Source organism: Hesperophylax consimilis, chromosome 5 (assembly GCF_061612785.1).
Source record: "Hesperophylax consimilis isolate HC1 chromosome 5, BYU_Hcon_1.0, whole genome shotgun sequence".
Classification (NCBI taxonomy): domain Eukaryota; kingdom Metazoa; phylum Arthropoda; class Insecta; order Trichoptera; family Limnephilidae; genus Hesperophylax; species Hesperophylax consimilis.
The window spans coordinates 25830287-25856784 of record NC_142840.1 but is presented as its reverse complement, the minus strand read 5'-3'; the positions used below and the strand labels follow the sequence as shown (position 1 = coordinate 25856784).

At 35.9% G+C, this 26498-nt stretch overlaps 1 protein-coding gene across 1 annotated transcript in view; it reads right to left on the bottom strand.

Moving 5' to 3' along the window:
* Window positions 1-1663: 1663 nt before the first annotated feature.
* Oseg6 (intraflagellar transport protein Oseg6) overlaps window positions 1664-26498 on the bottom strand; it is a 28012-nt gene continuing 3177 nt past the window's right edge. The window contains exons 3-17 of the mRNA XM_089631754.1: window positions 24237-24461; window positions 23770-23980; window positions 22523-22809; window positions 21856-22115; window positions 20572-20831; window positions 15802-15924; window positions 15151-15347; window positions 13855-14055; window positions 13329-13540; window positions 7882-7969; window positions 7384-7596; window positions 5101-6347; window positions 4638-4921; window positions 3825-3901; window positions 1664-3513 (exon numbers count right to left, since the gene is read on the bottom strand). Of these exons, the coding sequence (XP_089487880.1) occupies window positions 3405-3513; window positions 3825-3901; window positions 4638-4921; window positions 5101-6347; window positions 7384-7596; window positions 7882-7969; window positions 13329-13540; window positions 13855-14055; window positions 15151-15347; window positions 15802-15924; window positions 20572-20831; window positions 21856-22115; window positions 22523-22809; window positions 23770-23980; window positions 24237-24461 (3994 nt within the window). The 3' untranslated portion in view covers window positions 1664-3404. The remainder of the gene's footprint in view (window positions 3514-3824; window positions 3902-4637; window positions 4922-5100; window positions 6348-7383; window positions 7597-7881; window positions 7970-13328; window positions 13541-13854; window positions 14056-15150; window positions 15348-15801; window positions 15925-20571; window positions 20832-21855; window positions 22116-22522; window positions 22810-23769; window positions 23981-24236; window positions 24462-26498) is intronic.

Below are 26498 nucleotides of genomic sequence, written 5' to 3'. Positions count from 1 at the left end.
ATCAATTTACCGTCCGCTGTAAACCATTTTACAAAAATGTCCACCCGCGCAGGGCGCTTTTTAGTTAGTCCCATGTGGCATCGTTGTAAATGAACTGAATGTTGCCAAATCTGATGATTAACTCAACCAAACGCTCAAATAATTTACAACAATGTACTCGTGAACGGCCACGGGGACGCTATACTATCGACGTAATGCGTGGACGCAGCATGACCGTCGTTATGTATTCATAATAATATTTCAGTGTGATCGGCCCCAGGGACGCAATACTATCAAAGTAATGCGTGGACGCAGCACGACTGTCGTTCTATATTCAAAATAATATCTACTCGTGATCGTTCACGGGGACGCAATACTATCGACGTGATGCATGGAAGCAGCACGATTGTCATTATGTGTTAAAAATAGTATATTCTCATGAGCGGCCACAGGGACGCAGTACTATCGACGTAATGCGTGGACGCAGCACAACTGTCGTAATGTATTCAAAATAATATCTAGTCGCGAACGGCCATGGGGACGCAATACTATCAACGTATTGTGTGGATGCAGCACGACCGTCGTTATGTATATAAAATAATATCTACTCGTAATCGGTCTCGAGGACGCAATACTATCGACGTAATGCGTAGACGCAGCGCGATCGTCATTATGTATCGAAAATTATATTACTTCATGGACGCGACAAGATCATAGAAATTAGTAAAAACATACACTGCTCGATATATACATTGTGTATCGAACCTGTCGGCAAAATGTCAAACGTTCAATATTCGTTTCCAGACATTCTGAGAAATTTTTGGCTTCCACAAAAATTTTTGCCATACGATTCTACATAGGGTAAGCATCGTTCTGGCCAATTTTGACGTCAAAACATTGTAGCGTCCGTATATCGGACGCTGTAAACGGTGGACGCTACAATGCTATGGAGTTTTTAGGGGTCGGACGTAACAAATATAGAGGGATAAATATATATATATATAGTGTAATGTGTAATAACGGGAGTGATGTCAGCTATGGCCTTTACTGAACTAGACTCACCAACTTACCGAATCTCACGATGGACCTATTTTTTTTTTTGTTAGAGTCATTAACAACTTAATTGATAGTCCTGCCATCCTTGCCACTATTAAACTACATGTGCCGACTAGGAATACAAGACAAAATATAACATTCTTCTGTAATACATACTCGGCCAACTATCAGACACACTCACTGACCAATAGGATGCATGATCTGGGCAATAAGTATGGGGGTGCTATTGATTTATTTATTGACTCCATATATAGAATTAAGCATAATCTACACCAACACTTTATTGAATCCTACAAATTAGAGTAGCGTTGGTAAATTAGTTTTAATGAATTGTCTTATATGTAGTGTTGTTGTAATTTATTTTTTACTTTATGTTACTCTTACGTTTTACTAATATTGCTTCATATTTTTTAATATTTTCTCATTATACTTGTAATCATAATTTTACAAGTGTGTATTTTGTACCTTCTTTAAAATGGATTACATCTATTTACTGTCAATATCTACTGTATAATACATATTCTACTATGTACACTGCATCATGTATCACTTCTATGTAAAAGCCTTTTTAAATAAATAAATAAATTTACTTCGCCTTAAATTAAAATATAGCCAACAAATACAACTATCAATACATCTTTATTACGTAATGTACATAAATTATATTTTACAGAATTCATTGTCTATGATAAATTATTGTGTATTGGACGGACAGTGATCACATATTCATATAACTTCGGAAATACACTATGTAAACATATTAATATTAGTTGATCGAAATCATGACAATTTTTGGGATCAAACAGTGAAGTGCCAATAAAAATTGTGTGCATTCAATGAATTTTGTATGGATGGTCCCAAATCGTGTTGAAATTCTGAAGGCACATTTAGCTTTTCCAATATGAATTAACTAGAAACAAATGTTCTAGAAGAGAATCATTATTCTCCCATTTTTAATACTTAAAAAGGTTTATAAACTTATTTATAACTTTCGAGGTTGTCAACCCAGTATCTGTGGATGGCATTTTTGTTTTACATTACCTCCACTCCATACAAGAAAAAATAATTAAAATTCGGAAAATATACAGAAAATAGGGACAAAAACACTTTGTAGCAGTAAGATAATAATGAGAAGTAAGTATTTCAGTTTCCTATATAATAGATTGATAATTTGACGTCTTTTCTTTACGCCATATTATGGCGTGTAGAAAAGATCTAGTCACATTCATAATAATATTAAAACAGTTATTATAGGCTAGCTAAAAAATATATTATATATTTTTAAATTAAGCCCAAAATAACAACCTAAGAATCTCTCAAATATATAATTAAAAATAATTTTGAACATTCCCTCGTTCTCTCTGTTCCCTCCAAAAACTTAAATCCTCTTCCTCTTCTTCATCCTGATGATCATTTTGTATGCCTTATTCGAGAGATGATAGCCTCCATTCAAAGCTCTGGTAAAACTGTAACTCTGATTTGGATTCCTGGACATGTTGGTTGGTGTCATGGGTAATCATATTGCGGATACCTTGGCAAAACAAGGAGCGTCCAACCCTGTTGTTACCCTCGTAAACCACATTCCCCTATCTGACATTTTTTCCATCATCAAAGATAGATCCCGCAATGTTTGGTCGGAGTATTGGCACATTGCTAGTCAATCCAAGGGAGCCTGCTATGCCTCAATACAAAGGACTATTCCATCAAAACCGTGGTTTCAGCAATTCCCTCATTTTTCCAAAAAAGAAATTTCTTCACTCATTCGAATGAGGATCGGACATTGTTCCGTTCCTTCCCATTTTTTCAAAATTCACATCCTTGACTCCCCAGATTGTACATTCTGTGGTCTAGAAGTGGGAACTTTAGATCACATATTTTTTGGTTGTCCCTCTCTAAACAAATATCCTCTCTTCTATCAAGCCTTATCTAAAATTGCCTCCCCTCCATTCAACATCTCATCTCTTCTAAGTCTGAACTCGACTCCAATTTTCATTATAATTTTGAAATTTGCCTATTTAAATAAAATTAATATTTAAATTCACTTCCTTTCATTTCTCAATAATTTTAAATGATGGCCAAGAACACCCTTGAAGGGAGTGAAAGCCAGAAATAATGGAAAAAAAAACCTATTTTAGAATCATAGGTTCGTACTTTGGTTTAAATAGGAGTAGAAAAAAACTAACTTTCAAACTTTGACATCAATAACAATGGCCGCCAAGTGAACAATCGATTTTAATTTTAACGACATAACTATTAAAATGCATTATTTTCCATTTCCGGATATTAAACTCATTGTTATGTAACTACTTCAAAGTGTTTTTAAAATAAAATGTCCAAATTTTTAGTGTATTTTAGTTTATATCTGCTGTTTAGTTATCATTGTTGTCCAAGTAGGGATTGACATTTTCAATGTTGACAATCTTCTGTGCATCTATCTTCTCCCAACACATGGGGCACTGCATTCCTTCTTCCCCTAATCTGAAACCAAACGTTAACGTTAGTTCATTAGAGCTCTAAATAGTTCACCACTGTAATGAACAGATTCCAACACGTAGAGCCTGTTGAAAATAAAAACAACCACACATGTCATCCTACCCGCTTTCATCAGAAGTAAGCAAAATTTGGTTTAGTTTTGTTTTGACTGGTCGGTGGCTGAGTTGACATCGCGTTTGGGTTCCACCCAGATCTAGTTTGTTAAATTCCTCGGCTGGCTAAGTGCTCCATCACAACACAAGCAACATTTTCCGTTTACTGTGGTGGATTTTTTTTATTATTAAATAATAGCTTACTTTAAGAATTCCCTCTTTATGGCTGGAAAATCACACTCGGGACATGCTGTCAGCTCGGACTTTATAATATGGCACCCCTGTAATAAAAGATAATATTATGTATTAGTGTTAACACAATTTTTTTAATGATATATATCTGTTAATCCATCAATAAAAAAAATCCATTTTTTTATCAAACTTTTGGAACCAGGTTCAACAACAACTCTTTGACACATTTAGCAATAAACATATGACATTAACCCACTAGCGATTGATTTTTTTCGAGTTTGACAAAATTCCAATTTCGGAATCGATTTACTCGTAAACAAAAGATCAAATCAACAAAAGTTATGCCACAAAATCGACTCCAAATGTGATTCGCCAGTTTCCCATTTATACTACAAGTTTTCGGATACCGTGTATTACAAATATGAACAAATTCTTATGATAAGGAAAGATGGTATTTTTTCACACAAATATTTAAAATTAAATAACTTTGACAATAAAGGTGGAAACACATTATTAAAACCCGACGCGACCCGATGAAACGCGATGCGCGTTGAGTCGAATCAAATGTATTGTTTTCTTATGACCAGAATCACACTATGAACATCCGACATGGCGTCGCGTCGGATGTTCATAGTGTGATTCTGGTCATAAGAAAACAATACATTTGATTCGACTCAACACGCATCGCGTTTCATCGGGTTGCGTCGGGTTTTAATAATGTGTTTCCACCTTGAATGAATTCAATGCTTATTTTTCAGGTATCACAAGTTTTTTCATGGTTTGTCTAACAGAATTGAAGTCACAAATTGCTGTCCTCGTACTTACGGTAGCAATGCAAAATGGTAATGCCATTTTACAATGTGAGCACGACAGGCTCGTCTCCGGGACATTGTAATCACAATACGGACATGGTGTCATCTGCTCCAAGTCCTGCCCCTCCGATTCCTTTGGGCGATGCCTCACAACAGATTCTATCTTCTTAGTATATTTGGAGTCTATTTGCGGGCGGTATTCTGGTTTCATCAGAGTCTTGGCGTAGAGGTGCGCAGATCTTTTCAGTCCCGCCCTCTGGCACTCGATCACGGCCGATGTAAGAATAGAAACCATATCTGAAAGTTTAATTATTGTTATAAATAAATATTACACATTAACCGGATCAGTGCCAATCACTCCCATGGGCAGAACAATCACATGTAATTTGAATAGTAATAAAAGCTTCTGGCAGCGAATTTGTTGACACAATATGTACAGCAATGTTTACAATTGAATAAATCTTGGTGAAACTTACGTGATGGAAACAGTGATATGTTTTCAGCGACCCTGATGAGCATGTTGGCACACTTGAGATGGTCACCTCTTTTCAAATGCAATCGTACCAAAATATAGGAATGTAGTAATGCCAAGCTCATTTTCATTTCTGACGGAACAGTCAATCCGTTGATCTTCAATTCCTGATACATAGTGAAGAGCATATCGTGTGCTACGCGATAGTTCCCGCTGACTTGTTCCTGATTGGCTATGATGACTGCTGTTTTGGCAGCTTCTTGGAACTGCTTTCTGGCCATATACAAACGGAAGAGGTACTTGGGTTCTTTGGGAAAGCCATCATTATCTCCTAGTAAGTAATCAATAAGGTTTTTTGCTAGCTGGTCATTATTAGCAGAAGCAATTGTATCAATAGCCAAGGATATTGCTTCATTCTCATTTGAATTATTACTGGCAGCTTTCAATAAGTGCGTTAAAGCTTTGGGAAATTCTTTAGCATGAAAATAGAACTTTCCCGCTAGCAGGTAGTTTTTTTCACCTTCAAAATGCAATGCCAGACTTTTGAAGTCATCGAGTCTTGATTCTGAATTCTGTATCAAAATTTCTCCAAACAGTTGAAGTTTCCCATGCTGCCGGGCCAACTGGAAGGCCTCATCATAGCACAGAGACATTACCAGGAATTTGATGGCGGATGTGAAATCATTGAGTCGCTGAAAGAATGATGCAACTAGTTTCGCTCCCTGTAGCGATTTGGTTTCTTGGACCATTTCCACTGCTTCATCGGGATTATTTAAATGATCCAAGTTTAATCTTATAACAGAATCGTAATCCTTAGCCAACTTGTAAGCTTTTAATGCTTCCGTGTATCTGCCGTCAGCTTCCTTCATTTTGGCGTACTGAAGATGTATTTTGGGAAGAGTGACTCTCGGCAGAAGAGGTTCAACCTTCAGCCACGACTTTAGTTTAATATACAAGAGGGCCGCCTTATCAATTGAACCGGCTTGCTCGTACAGAACAGCAGCTTGCCCATATTGCTTGACGTTTTCCAAAAGCACGGCGCATTCGTTGATGAGGTTTATGTCGTCACTGAAATTAGATGCGATGGTGACGCCTCTGCTCGTGTCTCCGCACCTAATGGAAGTGCGGGCAATGCCAGCCAGACACTTTTTATTGTGTTCTTCAATTTCATCATCAGAGAGATTATATTTATCATCCTTGGCTTTGATAATACCCTTTTCAAAATTATTTAATGCCTCGTGGTAATCTCCACTGTAAAAAATGGAGACATTGTAAAATTGAATAATTTCACCATCATGGCTAGAGCAAATTGTATCAATAATTGTACATTGTTAAGACAGACAAAAAAATTTAGTAATATTGTAGAAAGCAATCACTTTGTGGTTTGACATATTTAATAAAATACTTTTTGTTTTAAAACCACAAGTTTTTAATAATTTTTATAACCGACCGGTTTCGCTTTACTCAAGCATCTTCAGGGTACAAATTATTACTAGACAAGAAGTACAGAGTGTGAGCTTATATATAAAAAAAATTGGGGGAGACAACATGATATAAATATAACAAACACAGAGAAATCATACAATACATTTACACAAGTACAAAAGACTGGACTTGTGTAAATGTCTTATCTGTCTTGTGTAAATGTCTAATCTGAGCTTATATATAAAAAAAAATTGAGGGAGACAACATGATATAAATATAACAAACACAGAGAAATCATACAATACATTCACACAAGTACAAAAGAATGGACTTGTGTAAATGTCTTTTGTACTTGTGTAAATGTATTGTATGAGTTTGTTATATTTATATCATGTTGTCTCCCTCAATTTTTTTTTATATATAAGCTCACACTCTGTACTTCTTGTCTAGTAATAATTTGTATCCTGAAGATGCTTGAGTAAAGCGAAACCAGTCGGTTATAAAAATTATTAAAAACTCGTAGTTTTAAAACAAAAAGTATTTTATTTTATTTTATTGAAAAAATTTAGGTCTAATACACAATACATATATAATAGTAGTATGTAGTGTGATTATACAGCAATAGAGGTATCTCATTCTCAAGTTCTTTTATTGACTGGTTGAGTTAATATACATCTTAATAACATCGTTAATATACATATTATGTGCATTACAGAGTGAATATTATTAGGTAAGATTGTGTTTTGTTAATGTTTGCTTAGTTATACAGTGGATGTTGTTAGGTCAGGTTGTGTTAATGCTTAGTTCGTTACTGAGTACAATTGGTCAGAAGCGGGAAACTAAAAAAATCAAAAATATTTACGTAAACTCCAAATGCTGAGCGTGATGCCTCTGTATGAGTGGCAGCCTGTGCGGTGCAATAGCTCGAGCGAGTTCTACGGCGCGGGGCCATTGGCGGAGCGCCAGACGCAGCGCCAGCTCCTCTCCGGCCGCCCCTGGGCCCCCCCGGGATCCCCCGCCCGCTCCCCATGCCGCTGCCGCCTCCGCCCGCCCCAGACATACGCAAGCACGGGCGCTGGAATATTTTAAACAATAATCGACAACTCCTCTCTTCATCTTCTCTTCGACAACTGAACACACCTTCAAAAGATGATGTAAAGTCATTAAAAGTGATGAAATAAAAACTAAGTTAAATAGTTCCATATGTAACCTACTTAACCTAGTTTTTGTTTCATCACTTTTCATAACTTTATAACAATTTTTATAGGTGTGTTGAGTTGTCAACAACATAAGTGAAAAACCAAAAAAGGAGACTAAACTTTATTTTGAAGTCAGAATAATTAGTAAATTTAAGAATTACCATAACGAAGATAAATTTTCAATATCAAGCATTTCCTCTAGCGACCAAACCATGGCCACATCATTCAAATATGTGTAGACTCGTATTGCTGTAACAAAAAGAAAATCATGAATGGGCTGAGTATTATTTAATAAATACATAGCTAGCTAGTTTACTCCAATCGTTTGATAGTAGTGTAACTAAACAGAGATTACATTTCTTTAAATTTAAAGCTAGTGTTAAGTTTAAGGTCTCTTCAATAAAAACACTGCGTTAAATTCACTGAGTTTTATTTACAATGGCACAATCACATGATGACTTTAATACATATACATATACACTAAAAAGGAGCCCGGTGCTTCTTAGGTGGTCCTAGGGAACTGCTTGCTCTACGGTTTGTAATGTATTTAAAAATAACTTAATGACTTTTCAAATAATAGCAGAAAATGATCCCTGTGAGATTTGTACCCTGATTTAGTCAAGTTCAAAAACATGCAACTCAATAGTTTAAGAATTACACCAACAGAGGGCAGGAGTTGTATGTCATGTATGTCACAATACCAGAATGTAAAGCAACATGAAAATCAAAGCTAAAAAAAGGCAAACAAATAACCCAAAAACTAAGTGTGCTCAATACACCGGACAAAAATTAAATTGATTTGATGGTCTTTGAAAGGAAAATTATACGTAATATAAAAGTGTTTTTATTCAAACTAACTTCTGACTAAAGAAATGGTGTATTAGTAATAAAGTATTGGTGTTTTTTTTAAAATCTATACTGTAAGAATTGTTAGAATTGGTATACATGCGATTTAGACGCAGAAAGAAGGTTAATTTAGATATTGCTCCACCCTTTCAAAGCATTGTTTCCTTAATGAGGGGAGTGCCGATGGTGCTCAGGACACCTTCTTTGTAAAGGCTGAATTTTCCGATCGTGCTTCGGAGACCCGTTCTAATACCATCCACGCTGTAACTTTTTGCAATGCGATTTTAACATTAATTCTTTGTCCGTGCGGAATCGCTTGCACTAATAACACCGTCGATTCTATTTTTTATTTCATGAATGTAGCATCTACCACAGTGTAACGTCAAAGAATTGTGCAAGTTTGGATTGCCACGGTAGTGCCTGATTATTGTTTTGTTGAGAGTTTTTCGGGTGGCTGCTCTGCGATCGGTTTGACGGGCGAACAAAAATTACGCGGGTAGGGAGATTGGGAACAATACGCGGGAGGACGATTCCGCGGTGCGCGTGGCGTTAGGCGAGAAAAAATGGAGATTTGAAATTTTGAGAAAAAGATCGCGCGGATACCTTGAACTTATCCTTTGGAGACTTTCCGTTTAAATTTACAAAACACATAACCAACGTTTCGACTCCTGTGTGAGATCGGCCTGTGCTTGTTCGAGTGTTGTGGCTTGAAGAGATGAAAATATACAATCGGTTATTTGGATTAAAAAATGGTTTTATTTGTGAAGCGTAATTCCTTGGAGACTACACTGGATTACCAAGCATGCTGTCGAGGTGACACAAAGATGAATCATCATTGTTCCGTTAAACGTTCAATGGATGCTGTTTAATTGAGGATGGCCTCGCGCACTCCATCAGACGAATCTCTACCCGGCGCAACCTGCTCACCGCTGGCGGAATCTCAAAACACCTTCAGACGTGACAACATGATCAAGGTTCTTCAATGCTTTTACACATTATGTCTTCTTGCCTTAGCCCCATAATAGCCCTGGTGATTGACAAGGGTCCATGCTCATCAGACGCTCATCAGACGTGACATTGGCGCTCCAACGTAAATAAAGTTTTAAAACAACTTTAGGTGCTCGTATTTAAGCCTATGGCAAGGGGATACTCTCTATCGTATCAAATTTAAGATTAAAAATTGTAATTTACTAATTTTTAATGTATAAATTCTCTAATAATATGCTTAATGTGTATATATGATGTGCATTACGGAGTACTTATGTGTGTGCTTGCGTGGTTGCGTTGTGGCTTCGTTCGCTTTACATTTATGTTTTGTTCGGTAGACGGTGTACAATTTTGACGTGAACTAGCTTCGTTCGCTCATTTGCTCGAAATATATATATTTTTTAATTAACTACTGAATTGATATTCGGGTGTTGTTGTTTTAATCCACTGGTAACACGGACCTGTCAGTTGATATTGTTTTGAACATAGTGACAACGATAATGTTTATTATTGTCGATCATTTGATATGTCATTACATTTGTAAATGCGAGCTATACACTTATATAGAATTTGAACACATTTGTTACGACTTGCGGTAACGTGTTAGTGTACCAGATTGTTTTTTAAAATTTACGAGTTAATGTTTTTTAAATAATTTTTGAAAAATTTGAAATTTTTTTTTTTCCTTTCAATCAAAATGGCGATTCCTTACATCAATAGTTGTACGAGGGAGGAGTTGATGGTACTTTTAGAAGATAGAAAAATTGTTCCGGAAGCAACCAAAAAACTAAAGGGCGGTTTTCACCATCTTACGTACGAGGATGAGGGGAACCGTACTTTGTTTTCATCTTTGGAGTGTTCTAAGACACGTGCAATGCAGGCATTCACGCCTCTGGAACATGCCAAAGATGACATAAGACCACATATTAATGTTAAAGATATAATTCGTCTAGATTAGGTTTAGTTTAGTATATCATAGGAAGCCAATGAAATAGTGTAAAGGACTACCAACCCTTCATGCTGCTTCATTCCCTTCTTTATGTGTTTGTTCCGGTCACGTGTTCTGGAGTTTGGTACCTTCAGGACTTGTGCTTGGAATAAACGCAACATTCTAGTGTACTGATGATAGATTTCATTTTTTTATCCTCGTTGGACTAGAATAGGAACATCTTCACAAAAGATGTTTCTCTGATCCTAGTGATCAGTGGCGCCCATTAATTTAGTTTAGGTCTTAATTCTTTATTATCATTTAAACTTTACTGAGATTTATTCTTATTTACGTTTTGAGTAATTTCCATTTTAAATGAGACGATTCGTCTTACTGTTGTGAGCTTAGTAGTGCGACGCACACGCACACACACACACATTGGTACGTTCCGTCAGCATAATGGACATAAGTTTAGTTGTCATTATTCTTTGGTCTGAACCCTTCTTTCACAAGTTCATTGGAGTTTTCTTATACTTTTGTCAAGTATCGAAGTTTTATTAGTATCCAAAGAGTCTTCAGGGGACTTGGAAAGAAGGATTCTTATTTTTTGTGTGTGAAAGAATTGAGCAATTTTTCATACACAAGATTATGTAATTTCTATTTTAGTTGTTCAATGTACTAGTTTTATGATTAAATATATTTAGTTTAATATATATTTTTTTAAGTCTTAGTTTCTTAAGGAAATTCTCAAATTGTGTTGTTTCAAACAAAGGGAAGTACATACTGTTTTGGCGTACTTACCTATTAAATAATTCCGTCTGGATATTATCGTTTTACCTCTGCTACGTAAGAGTGTGTCTTTGTACAGTTTTGTTAGTCATAAGTACAATTTGGTTAGTTATAAGTAATATATGCATAAGTATCTCATTGCTAGTACCAGTGTTATGCTGTAAATTTTGTAGTACAAGTGTCGATCTCTTGAATTGTGCTCGTACACCTCGTAACCTGTGTCAATTATCGAAAGCACATAGTTGAACACCAATTATATGTTGTTTGTCCAAGAAATTTCGACTCTTTGCTTACGTGGTAAGTGAAATTTTTGTTAGAATGCCATCTAGGCTACTTCCTTAGTCATATTTCTTGAGCAAGCAATGTTCGTTCGAAGAGAATATGCAAGGTATTTTTTATATGTAAACCCTGATTCAACCACGATAGAGAGGTTTATCTTCTGATTGTAAAACCTCATCTAAAATTCTTGGCATTAAGTTATGTAAATCCTGCACTGAACATTTTTAAATCAATGTTGTAATTGATTTTGTGAAGATCCCTTAGAGATTTAGTGGATTTTTATTTTGTTAAGTTCTATTGTTTCAAGTTTTTATCTTAGAATGGTAAATTTGTTTTATATAAACATAGGGAGAGAAAGAGAGTTTATGTAGTTACTTTATTTATTTTCTGTTAAAAATATATATGTGTTTTTGTTTTCTTCTTCAAAGAATAAAGTGGGAGCTTGAGTTCTCCATACTCACTGGTGTCTCAGAGAGATTGTCTCTCGATAAGTGAGTAGGTAAGTGTTTGCGAATCTCATATTAGAGATATAAAAGTGAAGGTACAATCCCCATGTAAATATTGATAATAATATCGGTTGTGCAACACCAATCTGCGAATTGGTTAACTCTTTTCGTTTTCTTGGTTTATAACTTGTTTAGTTTTATGGTTTTCTGTAAAAACTTATTTATTTCTACTAGCTTTGTCTTTTTCGTACATGTGCGGGATAGAAAGGTATTCGCGTGGGTTTTTTTTTGTTTTAAGGTAATTTTACTTCACTTCGCGGCGTAAAATTTCCGGGGGTTGCGGGGAATTGTAACGTCAAAGAATTGTGCAAGTTTGGATTGCCACGGTAGTGCCTGATTATTGTTTTGTTGAGAGTTTTTCGGGTGGCTGCTCTGCGATCGGTTTGACGGGCGAACAAAAATTACGCGGGTAGGGAGATTGGGAACAATACGCGGGAGGACGATTCCGCGGTGCGCGTGGCGTTAGGCGAGAAAAAATGGAGATTTGAAATTTTGAGAAAAAGATCGCGCGGATACCTTGAACTTATCCTTTGGAGACTTTCCGTTTAAATTTACAAAACACATAACCAACGTTTCGACTCCTGTGTGAGATCGGCCTGTGCTTGTTCGAGTGTTGTGGCTTGAAGAGATGAAAATATACAATCGGTTATTTGGATTAAAAAATGGTTTTATTTGTGAAGCGTAATTCCTTGGAGACTACACTGGATTACCAAGCATGCTGTCGAGGTGACACAAAGATGAATCATCATTGTTCCGTTAAACGTTCAATGGATGCTGTTTAATTGAGGATGGCCTCGCGCACTCCATCAGACGAATCTCTACCCGGCGCAACCTGCTCACCGCTGGCGGAATCTCAAAACACCTTCAGACGTGACAACATGATCAAGGTTCTTCAATGCTTTTACACATTATGTCTTCTTGCCTTAGCCCCATAATAGCCCTGGTGATTGACAAGGGTCCATGCTCATCAGACGCTCATCAGACGTGACAACAGCTCAAACAATAAATTGTCTATGAATGCTAAAATTCGTGAATAAATAGTGAAAATAGAAATATTTGAGTTTTCAAAGTAGTGTAATTTCTTTGATAACACCTTTCGATTAATGTTTTTCGTTTAGAGTACGGCAGATTTTCTGTTGCGGCTTTTCACAGGTTAATCTAACCTTATACAATTTAATCTACCAAAGCACAATAGTGAGATCTATAGCTGTCGCATGTGGATGCAAATATGCCGATGATTTGTTAAAATGTAATTAAATGGAATGTAGTTTACCAAACGTAATGTCTAAATTGGATATGGCTGCCTCTCCTAGCTGCAGCCAGCTCTCCTTCTGGTCGATGATGAAGCACACGTCCCAGGCCTCCGTGTACCTCCTCAGGCTGATCAGTTTCTTGAGATGGTTCACTTGGTTCTCCAACTTCTTCTCTGGGTTCATGTCTATGAGGCCAAATGTCTCGTGTGTTGCCAAGGTTATCTTGTTGAATCTGAAAGAATTATTATGTATCTTTCACTTGCTTATGGTATTCCAACAATAAAGACTGTAGCCCTATAGAACAGAGTGTTGGGAGATATGAACTTAAGTAGTTGGATGGTTTGTGGACGGTGGAGGCCATTAGTGTATATACTTAGATGAGAAACGGACACTTAGTTGAAGGTCAAACATTCAACACTCTGTTCCACCACTTTAGTTGACCTGCAACCATCGACCACGGTTGACATTTGATATATAAACATGATGTGGTAAGGAATCGAACAATGGGCTTGATATTAAGGAAATCGATTGAGGAAAATCACTAACCTTCCTCCATCACAATGAAAGAACACCTCCCCGCTGCAGAATACCAAAGGAATGTGTCTTCTAGGCAACAGCGTTTGTCCCAGAAACTCCACATGGCTTCCATTCACCGACTGGTTCACGTAATAGTATGTGGATATCACTTCCTCATTGCACACCATAAACACGTTACGGTCAGACAAGCAAGTGTCCCACAGTATGTATCTGTCAAATAAAGTATGTGAAGTTATTTCGTTCCACCAAAAGCCTTTTAATTTTGGTGTGGTTAAAATTAATACAATATTGCACTGAGTGTATAATTGTAATAAGCGCACACATTTATTTAAACAACTGTATTTTTGGCATGTTCAATTATTGGTACTGGTGGTACAAAGAAAACATTAATTTTCCTTGCATTTTATCATTATATCATGCACGTAGTTGAAATTACACTTTTATGTACCACAAACAAGTCAAATTAGAACATGCCAAATACAGTTGTTTCAAATTGACACCCAGAAAATGATGTGTTTCACAGTTGGTTGCCATGTTTGAATGTAACTTTCATGTTCAAGGTGCAGTTGATACATTTTTCATGATTGTGATATCGTTCCATTAAAATATGAAAATACATTAATGATAACATAGCATTTATAAAGCGCAGTTTAGTGTCATTTTACTTCAAGTGCGCTATTGTATAATATTACAAGTAAAAATGTTTGGTCGTTGAAGAAGATGATATCAACAATTCTCAATAAAAATGTACATTATGTAAATATTACAGTGAGGTTTATAAGCTTCTATAAGTTATTCCTAGTAAAACTGAAAATCTTTAGGAAATTGATGTACAAAAGCAATTATTGCTGAAGTGAAAATTACCTCGCACCATTTAATTGAAATATCGATGTATGCATACAAACAAAGTCAAAAACACACAGTGAAAACGGTCAGATTAGCAATGTACGCCAATTCTGTCCATTATCATACAGGCATAGAAAAAAGAATAATACTAGAAGTGCCTTCCATACAAATTTGAATGGAAACAAATGTTTCATTTAGCCCAATAGCCCAGTACTCCCTCTCAATCGTTTTGTATTGGAAAGTTAAGCCACAATTAGGCAAATATTTGGATCGTAAAACACACCCACCCATGAGGCACTTCTTGTGTTATTTTTATTCTATGCATACAAGCCTTCACACAATATTAGGTATATCTGGCAACGACAGATACTGCCATAATATTGACTCCGTGTGTACATAAAAATTCACTCTTCAAAGTATATTTAGTCACATGGAAACGACACGAATAAGCTGACTCACTTATAATTAGTAGGAAAGTTTGGTATCTCTACGGTGTCATCGTTGATTGGGAAATAAACAAAGGCATTGTTCTTGACGTCCACAATGATAGCGCGGGTTGCAGGTGGGTCACAGAACACGGCCGTCAGTCCTACCGGATGGCGGTAACGCACAATCGTCTTCCACTCCTCCAGGGCAAAGTACTGCAGGTGTCCCAGCTAGAAATGTACACTCATTACTGAATAATATGGGTTTATGACTCTATGACTACATAGCTCATGAAACTAGAATACAGTCGAATCTGTTTTACATGGTCTTTTTTTACACGAATTTGAAATAACACTGTCAACAAAGCGTAATGGTAACATCTGTTCTTATAGAATACTTGATTTTTCCCATGCCTGTGCATACACTACTACCCAACAGTACGAATTAGGAATACACAACAATGTGTTTTATTTTTTGACATCCTGGAGTGATTTTCATACAGTAGAACCTATCTCCCATTTTCCTATAGCTTATGTACTGTATTGGGTGGAACATATTTCTAGTAAAACAGAATTGAGTTTATGTTTATGAAAATTATGTAGGTTAATTTAGGAAAATTCAAGTTGTTTGTCTTAAATTAAGTAACTGCAGAAACAATGAGAGATTATTAAACATGGAACTTACATCGGTAACAAATATGAGGAAATCATTACTCAGGGCCAAAGACATAATGACTGATTCTTGAAGAGACGGTTCCGGGAATAGACAACTTTCTTTTTCTTCACGCATTACATCCGGATGGTCCAACTGCAAAATAACACATACAGATCTGAGATTTGGCTCCGAAAATTATTCGTTGTGATTTTCTCTAAACTTTGAATAACTCTTTAAAGATTATGTCCTAGGTGAAAAGTTGAGTTGCAGGTTAAAAGAAATACTTCATTAGTTTAATTGATTTAGCTAACTAACTAACCATCATGACATTTCTCCGCAGGGTAAGGCAGATAGGAAATACACCACACAATGGTAATAAATAAATAAATCGGCTAAATATTATTATTTATTATTAATTCTGGCTTTGCACACACCCCTGAAGTGAAATAGCACAAAAATGTGCTACACAAAAATTATTGATTCATTGAGTGTACGAAGACATAGTATAGATGGAATATTATAAATTAGTTAAAAACAATATTCAATGCCGGGAGATGAGATTCAATTTAATGCACACACCCTCTTCAACTCTTCTGTCCTCTTCAAAGTAGATCAATGCAAAACAAACTGTAAACAAAGTTCTTGCTTGAACAGACTATGTAATAATTACGATAACATTATATCAATGTGGATATTTTCAAATGCGAGCTTAACACTTAAGGCGAAATAGGTAGACTTGACCTGAAATTTGGCATTTTTGAGGTCACTTTTAGACGTATGGACACTTTAGTAGAAAAAAACACAAATTGATTTCGAAAGATCGTTATTTTATCTTGTAAAGTAAGTTGTAAAATTTTGGAAAATGATATTATTTTCATACCATAATAAAGTGTTACCGTTGGACGATATGCAGATTTGTTGCATTTTCAAAGGCGAAGTTGTATCATACAACAAATATTTCAAATCATATAATAATACAGTATAAACAATCAATAAATTATCTATCATATATATGTATAAGAATTTTGTTTTTATTTCAAATAAAATTACTAATAAATAAATCCGAGGACGCGTTTTGTGCCGAAAATCCCTCAATTTGACTATTTATTTATGACCTTACAAATTGGTATAGTTGAGATCTTTTTACAAAAATAATTTACTATGATATTATTGAAACATTAAAAATAATTTATGACCAAGAAATATATTCTTAAAGTATATAATAGTAATTAATTTCGATTCGCGTTTATTGTTTGTTCGTTGTTTCTGATTACCTCGGCGAGAGCCGAAATTTTATCATTCCCCGCTGCGACAGCGCGGCGAGCAGACGTCTATTCCACGCCAGTCTACTTGATAACATTTTAACGAAATTCCTCGTTTAAAAATGAGGAGAAAAATACTATCGGACAAAATTTTTATAAGAAAACAAAAATTTCGACATCAAAAACGTACATGGGAGAAATATTTGCAGAAAAAAAAGGGTTAGTCATATTTAATTATCCTTGTACATTGTACGTACTCTATATGCTACAGGGTCGTTCAAACGAATCAGTCAGAATACGCATATATTTTTTATAACATTTAGCGATAATTTTGTGTTGTTTAATTTTCAGGGAAAATAATCACCTACCGACGAATGGTTGTGATTCTGAAGCAAATATTGTCTCTAAAATTCCGTCGGTATGTGTAATTTACATTAATATTATTATTATTTTATTATGTAAATAGGTAATACCTACAATATATTGTGAATCATGGATATTATGGTGACCGAAACCGTCAATATCGGGGTATTTATAAACTAGCAATTATTCCCGGCGTTACGCGAGTTACACGCACAAAACCATACCCTTGTATACATGGTGTCGGGAAACGCGTAGTATATTACTGTGACCGATTCAACTCTAATTACCGCGGTAATTATAAACAAGCATTTATTACCCGGTGTTGCGCGATTTACGCGCATGCAACATTACCACGTGTACACGGTGTCGGGAAACTCGTGGTGAAATTACGGTGACTGAAACCGTGAATATCGCGGTAATTATAAAATATCAATAATTCCCGGCATTTTTTTATTATTTTTTTTTTATTATCAATATAAAGTTTCTTTTACAGGTTTTTTTTTCGATGTCTGTCTCACTAGGATAAACCTGTGTCGAGACAGACGTATTTGATACATTAAAAATGTTTACATATTTTTTGATACATTAAATATTTCACTACATTAAATGACATTGTGAAAAAGATAGAAAATAAAATAATAAATAATAATAATAAATGATACATTTGTTAATCAGCATCTAGTTGGAGTACATACTTATGTAGGGATTTTTATAAAAAAATTTATCATGGATCTGTCTTGGCTGATGATCCAAGATTTGATGTCTGTTTTATATTTCAGAAAAAAATCGTTCAGTCTAATGGCTAGTGGGAGAGCATTATATAGCCTTGTTGCAAAATATCTAAAGTTTCTCTGGCCAAAAGTTGTTTTAGCGAAAGGGATTTGTAAGAAATTATGTCCTTTTGTTCTAGTATCACGAGCAGTTTGGATATTGTCAAAAGTAGTTTTGTGTTTGAAGAGGTATGTTAGTATGTTTTTGGCATAAAGTTGCCTAATGTCCATAACACAGATTTTCCTAAAGATTTCATCCGAACTGCTTGTGATTGGTAGTTTGAGGATAATCTTTATTATAAGTTTCTGAGCTTTAGATATTGGATCAATGGCGGCAGCGTTTGCTCCTCCCCATGCTATGATACCATTACGCGAGTTACACGCACAAAACCATACCCTTGTATACCAGCGCCCTTGAGGTGATTTCAGCGCCCTTGAGGTGATTTTGCACAAAAACGGCGCTATACAAGTCATCCAATTATTATTATTATTATTATTATGGTGTCGGGAAATGCATGGTATATTACGGTGACCGATTCAACTGTAATTACCGCGATAATCATAAACCATAATTTACTACCCGACGTTGCGCGAGCAACACGTATGCAACAGTACCTTGTACACACGGTGTCGGGTAACTCGTGGTAAAATGTTTCCAGTCATGGATTCAACGTTAGGATAAGTATATCTCTAGTCAAGCACAGTACTTCGAAGGAAATTAATTCCATTTCCATGTAAACTTATTTGTAATAAAATTTTCTTAGTTACACATTAAGCTGTACAATTTCTGTTTCGAAATCTTCCTCATTTAAATATATTTAACTGGCTACAAAAGAGCAGGCAATGCCGCATTCTAGTCTATGCGTATATGATTCCCGTCAAAATAACGGTTTTGAATCGTGATGTGCGATTCAAATCATGTTTTTGTTAATAATTTCTATTCTATTGTCCAATTCCCTATTACATTGGTATAATTCAACATATTTAGTATTTTTAGTGTTACTTTTTGTCAGTTTAATAATGTCATATTGTGAATTGAGCTTCTTGTTTTAGAAGAAAAAAAACAAGGTTATTTTGATATAATTACTTTAAGTATTAGAAATAAAACTTACTGGTAATACCTATCTTACAAACGGATAAATATGTAAGACGAGAGATTTTTTACAATCAAACTTAATGTTAATCACTTTTGTAAAACCTATGTAAAATAAAATTTAAAAAAAAACAAGTGAATAAAAATATTTGAAAAATTAAAAAAAAAAGTTTATTCAAATACCTACCTATTTTGTACCTACTATGTCAACGCACTACATTTGTATTTATTTATGTTTACGCACTCCGACGTATAATTTACAAATATGTATGTAACTAATATTAGGAAGAAAGCTACAACCGAAAATTCAAACACAATAATTGTTATTTCATCGGAACCATGCTGTAGGTTTCGACCGCCGCGCGGAGTATACGGCTGGCAGTGGAATGAATATGGTATTTCTGTCTCGTTCTAAAAAACTTCCGATCGTGAGACTGTCTTTTGACGAAATTCGAATTCTCGGTCGCTGGTTAATACGCCTTAAGTGATTTTTCTGTTTCTTTTATAATTCTGTTATGAATTGAATTCGTTTTATGTACATCCTGTCTTCTAACAAATAAACTAATAAATGACTATCGTGACTATAGGTATATAAATACACTAAGCAAAACAAAAAGTTTTTCTGAATTATTGTTGTCATCAGTGATTTTTTGTAGTTTTACGTACGTTGATGCCGAAAAGGCCAAAGGGCATAAGCGAAAATTTTGTCAAAAATTAGTTAATCATACTTTGATTAGAATTTTTGTCTGATCAAAATTGTGTAGTGAATTCATTTTTTACCAAATTTTCGCTTATGCCTTTTTGCCTTTCCGGCGTCGATACGTAATTTTGTGTTGAACTTAATTAATGTTATATCATATCTTATTTTCATAATATGACATCTTGTCTTAATACGACATCTTTTCTTACTTGTCATGAGCGATTTTTTGTTTTCTATAATTTTTTTAATTTCATTGTTTTTATTTTTTATACGTTGTCTTATTAGAGGTAAAGTCACAAGAGGGAAGTTCGTCAATTGGTTTTATTTTGGCTATATACTACGTGTACAAAACCGATAAAATGTAAAATGTCGATTTCCCGAAAATGGATAAATAAATACATATTATAATACTTCTCGATTCATTCAAATTTATACATATTCTTCTGTTATACCAACATATTTTAACCCCTCCTTTCTTGAATGCGCCGTTTACGTGAATTAAAAATCACCCCAAGGGTTTCAAGCACTTTATCTAGCTTACAATTTATCACAAAGACTTATACATAACTTACAATCAGTGACTAACAACTACCAAGACTTGATTGCAATTACCATATGCAGCAAGATCTTTCCTTCGAACAGTGCTGCAGCGTATTCCGTGCTGATCTGGATGTTCTTCAGGGCCCCGGGATATTGGCGCTTGCCGGGAGACGGCGCGATCTGCTTCACGGTGCTGTCGACGGCCGGCTGTTGCAGCGTCGTGTCGCAGAACCACGCCGTGTCATTGCTGGCGTAGCAGATGTGGTAGGGACCCACGGCGATTATCAGAGGTTCGATGAGAAAGCGAATGCGCATGAGCTCTATTGAGCCTCCTGTTTTCATAGATGGCGTTAATTAATTTATTTTATTAAAATACGCTTATTGCGTTGCTTTACATTATTTGTTTGCGCCTGTACATACCCAATATGAATATGAATAAATAGTTTTGTCCTAAACAACTCAATTCTTTCAAGAAAGGCATACAAATACAATATTGAATTGAATCATCGGTACAATATCGTATTTGTTTGGCTTTTTCGAAAGAATTGAGATTTTTAATGAATTCAACTTTAACAGACGGGAAAATGGGACGGGGTGGTATCTCATGTAGACAGTGGCCTACCTCTTGATTCAAGTATACGGTACTCGAGTGCACCACCCCATTCAGGAGCACTAGAGGGCACTGCATTTTTAGAATTTGTAACACGTGTTTTGAGGATGAGTTGGAGTTTTAATCACTTACTCCCCTTACTAAAATTTTACACAACTGATAAACAATTATTTTTTGCCCTACATTAATGGTTGTGGATTTGTGTAAAATTTAAAACATGTTTATTAGTAAGGCCCCTAGTATACACAGTAACCTAGACCTAATATAGGAAAGTTGAATAGAGAGGTTATTATGAAAATTGACACAACTGGAAAAATAGAACAGTGACAAAACAGAATGTGATAGAAGAATAGGTTAGCACTTTGTGTGATTATTATTTTTTTATAGTTTCGTGAAAGGTGTGAAAAATAATGTAATGATATTTCTATTTAATTTTAATACGGCTTTTTATTTTTCTAAATAAAAAATGGAATTGCCATATTTCCAATGTCGAATGAGCTGGTGACAGGAAAATGTGTTATGGTTCGTACCGGTAGATAATATGAGACATTTTCTATGGCCCTGCCTACGAATCAGCACGACGCACTCAAAGTGCATAAAGTGTCTTGCCGGTATTTCGGCATAACGGGTTATGTCAGGTTTTTTGTTTGTTTTTTTCCTTCAGTTTTCTTCAATGTTTTGTTTTGTCATCGAATTAAAAAATTATTATCAAAAACCATAGTCAAACAAAATAGAAAATGTAAAACCTTTAACATCGGAAGAGGAGAGATCAGAAGCGGGCACACACTGGTAAAGTGTCCCCTCCGTCAGGTTGGTGAGCAGCATGGCCCGGGTGTTGTGCGCGGCGCACAGTGGGGCCAGCCGGGTCAGGTACACAGACACTGAGGAGCGGCCTGCCACGCCCAGCAGCTGCCCGTCCAGGCTCCACGAGCATCGCTCCGCCCCCCCCTGCGGGTAGAAGGCGTTGCTGCTCTCTGAAGTGTCCCAGAGCGAGCGAAGTTTCAACCTAAACAGTAAAAGGTAATATATCGAACATATTACTCACACAGGTGCATTGCCTGCATACAGTATAATTCTAACTTGTTATTCGACTTCAGAAAAGAAAATACCAGAGAAATTTTTGGCTGTTTCAATTTTTTTCAAAGTAATGAATAAAAAGAACACACGTCCAAAAGTTTTTAAAACTTTGTGAATATTCAAAATAAATCATTATCTTCTCTCTAAATGTATACTAATTTGCTGTGCCGTTTTCGCTGATAACAATAAGTATGAGTGAGCAAGACAAAAGGCTATTTCTCAGTGACTTTCACAAGGACATCTCTGTCGTAAGTTATTTGTGTGCACTGTGCACCAATACATACTCCTACTGTAATATATATTTTTTAAATAATTTAATTATTACAATGAACATACATGCTATCCCCACAGGTTGCCACTTCATTAAGCACATGAGAAACAGCCAAATCCGACATGGAGTCATTATGATTCTTCACTTGGAACAGTTCCTGTCCCACTTCCTTGATATGGGTGGAGATGGCGATCAGGATTCCCGCTGAGAAGCCAATGAGGATGTAGCCATCGCCAAACCACTTGTAGTTGACTATATAACCATACTTCTGCTGGAACGCCAGCTCTATGGGGTTCTCAGGATCCAGTAAGTTGTACAGGTATAAAGTACGCTTTCCCACCACCAGGCTTATCTGAAAAATAAGGTACAGGTACTCCTTACTTAACGACCGAGTTTTGCTCCTACAACTGGGTTGTAGATCCATAAACCAGAAGCTTAACTCTTTTGAACCGTGTGTATGTTTGAACAAACATAGATTTAACAATTTTTTCCTCTCAAAAAATTGGCAGATTTCGTTATTTCAATTGCTGGTATAACTGGATTTGCGCGCAACGATTAGTGTAGGATTTGTCATTTTATATGAAATACGCCCTCTGAGACTAATTATATTTCAAATGAAATTAGCAATAACTTCGAAACTATTGAAAAAAAAAAAACACCAAAATCTTCAAGTAACTAATCGTCATCATGCATTTGTCTAGCTGGACACTAATATTTCAACGGATAATAGACAAATTATTAAACAACTTTTTGTGCATTTTACAGAAGGGAAAAAATTATATTGTTTCAGAAAAGCATTTTTATAAAACAATATGATAAACCAATAAACAATAAAAAATGTATAATATAACCATTTATTGAATATCCAACACCTCTACCATAGGTCACCCCAAGTGGTTCGCCACGTTTGGTGATTTGGCAGGGATGCCCGGGTTCACGGGGTTAGGTTTGCCTGGGTCTCGGCAGCGGATGCGTGGCAGGTCAGATCGGGAGAGACCGGTTAAGGGAGACCCTTGACCTCTTCACCGGTTTCTCTCGACCCATCGCCTCGCAGCGCAGTAGGAGGGATAGATTCACACGCCCGTCACTCCCTGACACACTGACCCCCAGATTCCTACCCACCCATCATACCCTTTTCTTTCCCAGAACTGTCTTCTTCCTTTTCTTAAAAATATACCGCACAGCATCCCCAAAGATGACAAAGGCCCTGAAGGAAAATCATTTTCTTCAAAATTGATAAAAAAAATGGCAACATTCGATAAAAGTTTGCTGTTATCGTTGAGATTAATTCAATTTTTTTAAATGTGCTTACAGTATTTTCCCCTGCCACCCTCTCATCTGTTTTCATTTCTGAAAACTGCAAGTCATTAGGCTGGTCTCGGAGGGAAACGATCCTTAGTGTGTCGCCTTCCGAGTTGCTGATGGAAAGAGTTTTGTCCTCCGCCACAAGAGCCAAAATGCTGTCACTATTCCAGGCCCCGCATGTTATTTTCTTAGTATGCTTACCAATCACAGGAATACGTCTAAATTAATTAAAAAAAAAACATAAATGAATAAAGATTTTATCAAAGCTAAAAATATATATTTCATAAAATAACATTAAATTAGTTTGTTGTATGTTTTGTAACTGGATTGTTGATACAGAGCGAGATTGTAAAAACAAGAGTGACTGTAAAAACCATTTCGTTGTCCCTCTCACTAATAACAATAAGTAGGCCTAAATAGCAAGAAAAAAGGCTGACCGAAGTATACACAATAAGTATTTAATTAATTACTGACTTGGTAGTTTGATGGTTATAGAAAGTGACATTTCCTTTCTGTGTTCCGATGGCCAGAATGGGCTCCTGCTTAGCCCAAGCGATGCAAGTTGGCGGCTCTCTTAAACCAGTATCAATAGTGACCTTCTTGTTGGCGTGACATTCCCAAATAGTCACAGATGAACTGGCGGGAGTGATGATGGCCAAGTTATCGCCATCGTTGTCCCATTCCATATCACAACAGAGACTAGAATAAATGTATATCGAAGACCATCAAAGATTTATCAATATGTACCTACTTGGATCAATGCTGGTGTCTCTCTTTTTGAATAGAGGTTTGATTGCTAGCAGATAGAGAAGTCCATTGAGGCTGAAAAGCTGTGCATGCCCCCAAAAAGATGGCATGATAAGTAGTGTTAAACTTATATATAATTTATTTTAAACAAAACTAAAATCAAACAGCATTTTGTTCTTCATAGATATATTGGAAAATTTGACAAAAAAAAAACTCCTTTTCTTGAGACAAACAGTTTTACAGCTTCTTTGAACGGCACCTCTGTTTGCCAGAAACGAATTTGGATAGATTCTGAATATTTTTTCAAACCCATTCTTTATCTTACATTTTAAGGATTTGCTTTAAAATCTAAACATATTGATATTTTTTGTTGATGGTTAACGGCCTTTTTATAGTAACTAACATTTCGGGAATTTTACAGGTGAGGCAAAAAACATTTTATTTTTGGAAACATGATTTTTATTGTTTTCAATAATTTATAATATAAAGGTAAGAAAAATTCCAATCTTACGACATACTTACTTTTAAAATAAAAACTTACATAAAATATTTTTGGCGGTCACAAAATGATTGTGTAAACTATGTTATGTTCCACTATTATGTGAACAGAATAATAGAAAGTATATTATTCTGAATAAACAATATACTTAGTATATTTTTCTGTGGCTACTTTATGGAGATAGTTGTACATAATGTAGCAAATTTCATTCCATCGTCTCTTTCCTTATAATTTATTTTTTTTAAAGGTCAAAACTTACGCATGAGAAGTTTGAATCTCCTGTACTTCTCTTTGGCCCCCCAAGGCTTACTAATATACACGCAAAATAGTGCACATAGATCTGATTCACAAACAGATGTAAACAAAAAGTTGACCTAAACTATGAGCTGATTTTGTTCAGTATTTCAGTTCAAATCAGCACTACACTATTTGAGTGTTTGATATTGCTGCGCATAAAATGTGAATAGGCAAATTGCGCAAATCGAATACAATCCCGATACAGGCTCGGGCCTATTGGCATAACATTAAAAGGGGCCGCCGGCCAAGGAACTTTAATTTTTATTTTTTAAATATTTCAACATATTTTCTAGGGTCCCTAATTTAGAGGGGGCCACGGCTAGGTGACAAAATGGTTCACACATTGGGGACACATGTAGCGGTAGGAACTGTCATCTCAGGAACGCTCACTTAACAAGATTTCTAGACACGCGTTGTCATAAAATTTCTAGCCGCCACTCGTTGATTTCAAGAGCCGAGCGTGATTCCAGAGAGAAGCCCAGGGGGGTATAACTCCGAGAAAAAGGTGGGTCAGAAAAAAAGACACGGTAATCTCTATGGGTGACTTGTGACGTATATTTTCCAAATTCCAATACGAACTTCATGCATGTTTATAGGCCGCTGTCACGAACTTCATGCATGTTTATAGGCCGCTGTCATTGGCTGATTTTAGGCTAGCCAATGGGTTGGCTCCGAATGAGAATTATATTGTCTATGGTTACGCCTTTTTTTTATAGTTTCTATCCTAGTCGATGGTGAGTATGTGTAGTAGTGACGTATATTTTTCAGTTACAGACTTTTATCTATGGCAAACATTAGGACCCATGGGCTCAGTACTAAAAACCCGAAGATATTGATCTAGTGAGTGGTTCATTTATGGAGAAGCCGTCAGTTGGTTTTCGTGGCTGGTGGTGGAAGGTCATCGTGAACGGGCTGCTTGACTGTCGGAGATTAATACGCACACGTGAGACAAAATTGATTAATCCACATGAGTTAGACACATCTCTTAGATATCACCATGAATATAAATTTGTTTAGATAAGCTGTCTAGACTGGCGCTCAGTGGTGATGTTTTATTTTAGATGCATAGTTAATTTAATCATACGAGTTAAACCATCGAGGCCGAATTCAATTTACGTTGGCTGTCAAGTAGTCAACCACCCCTGATGATTTAAATAGAAGTATTGCTCTTGTATTCAAGTTAAATCTGAAAT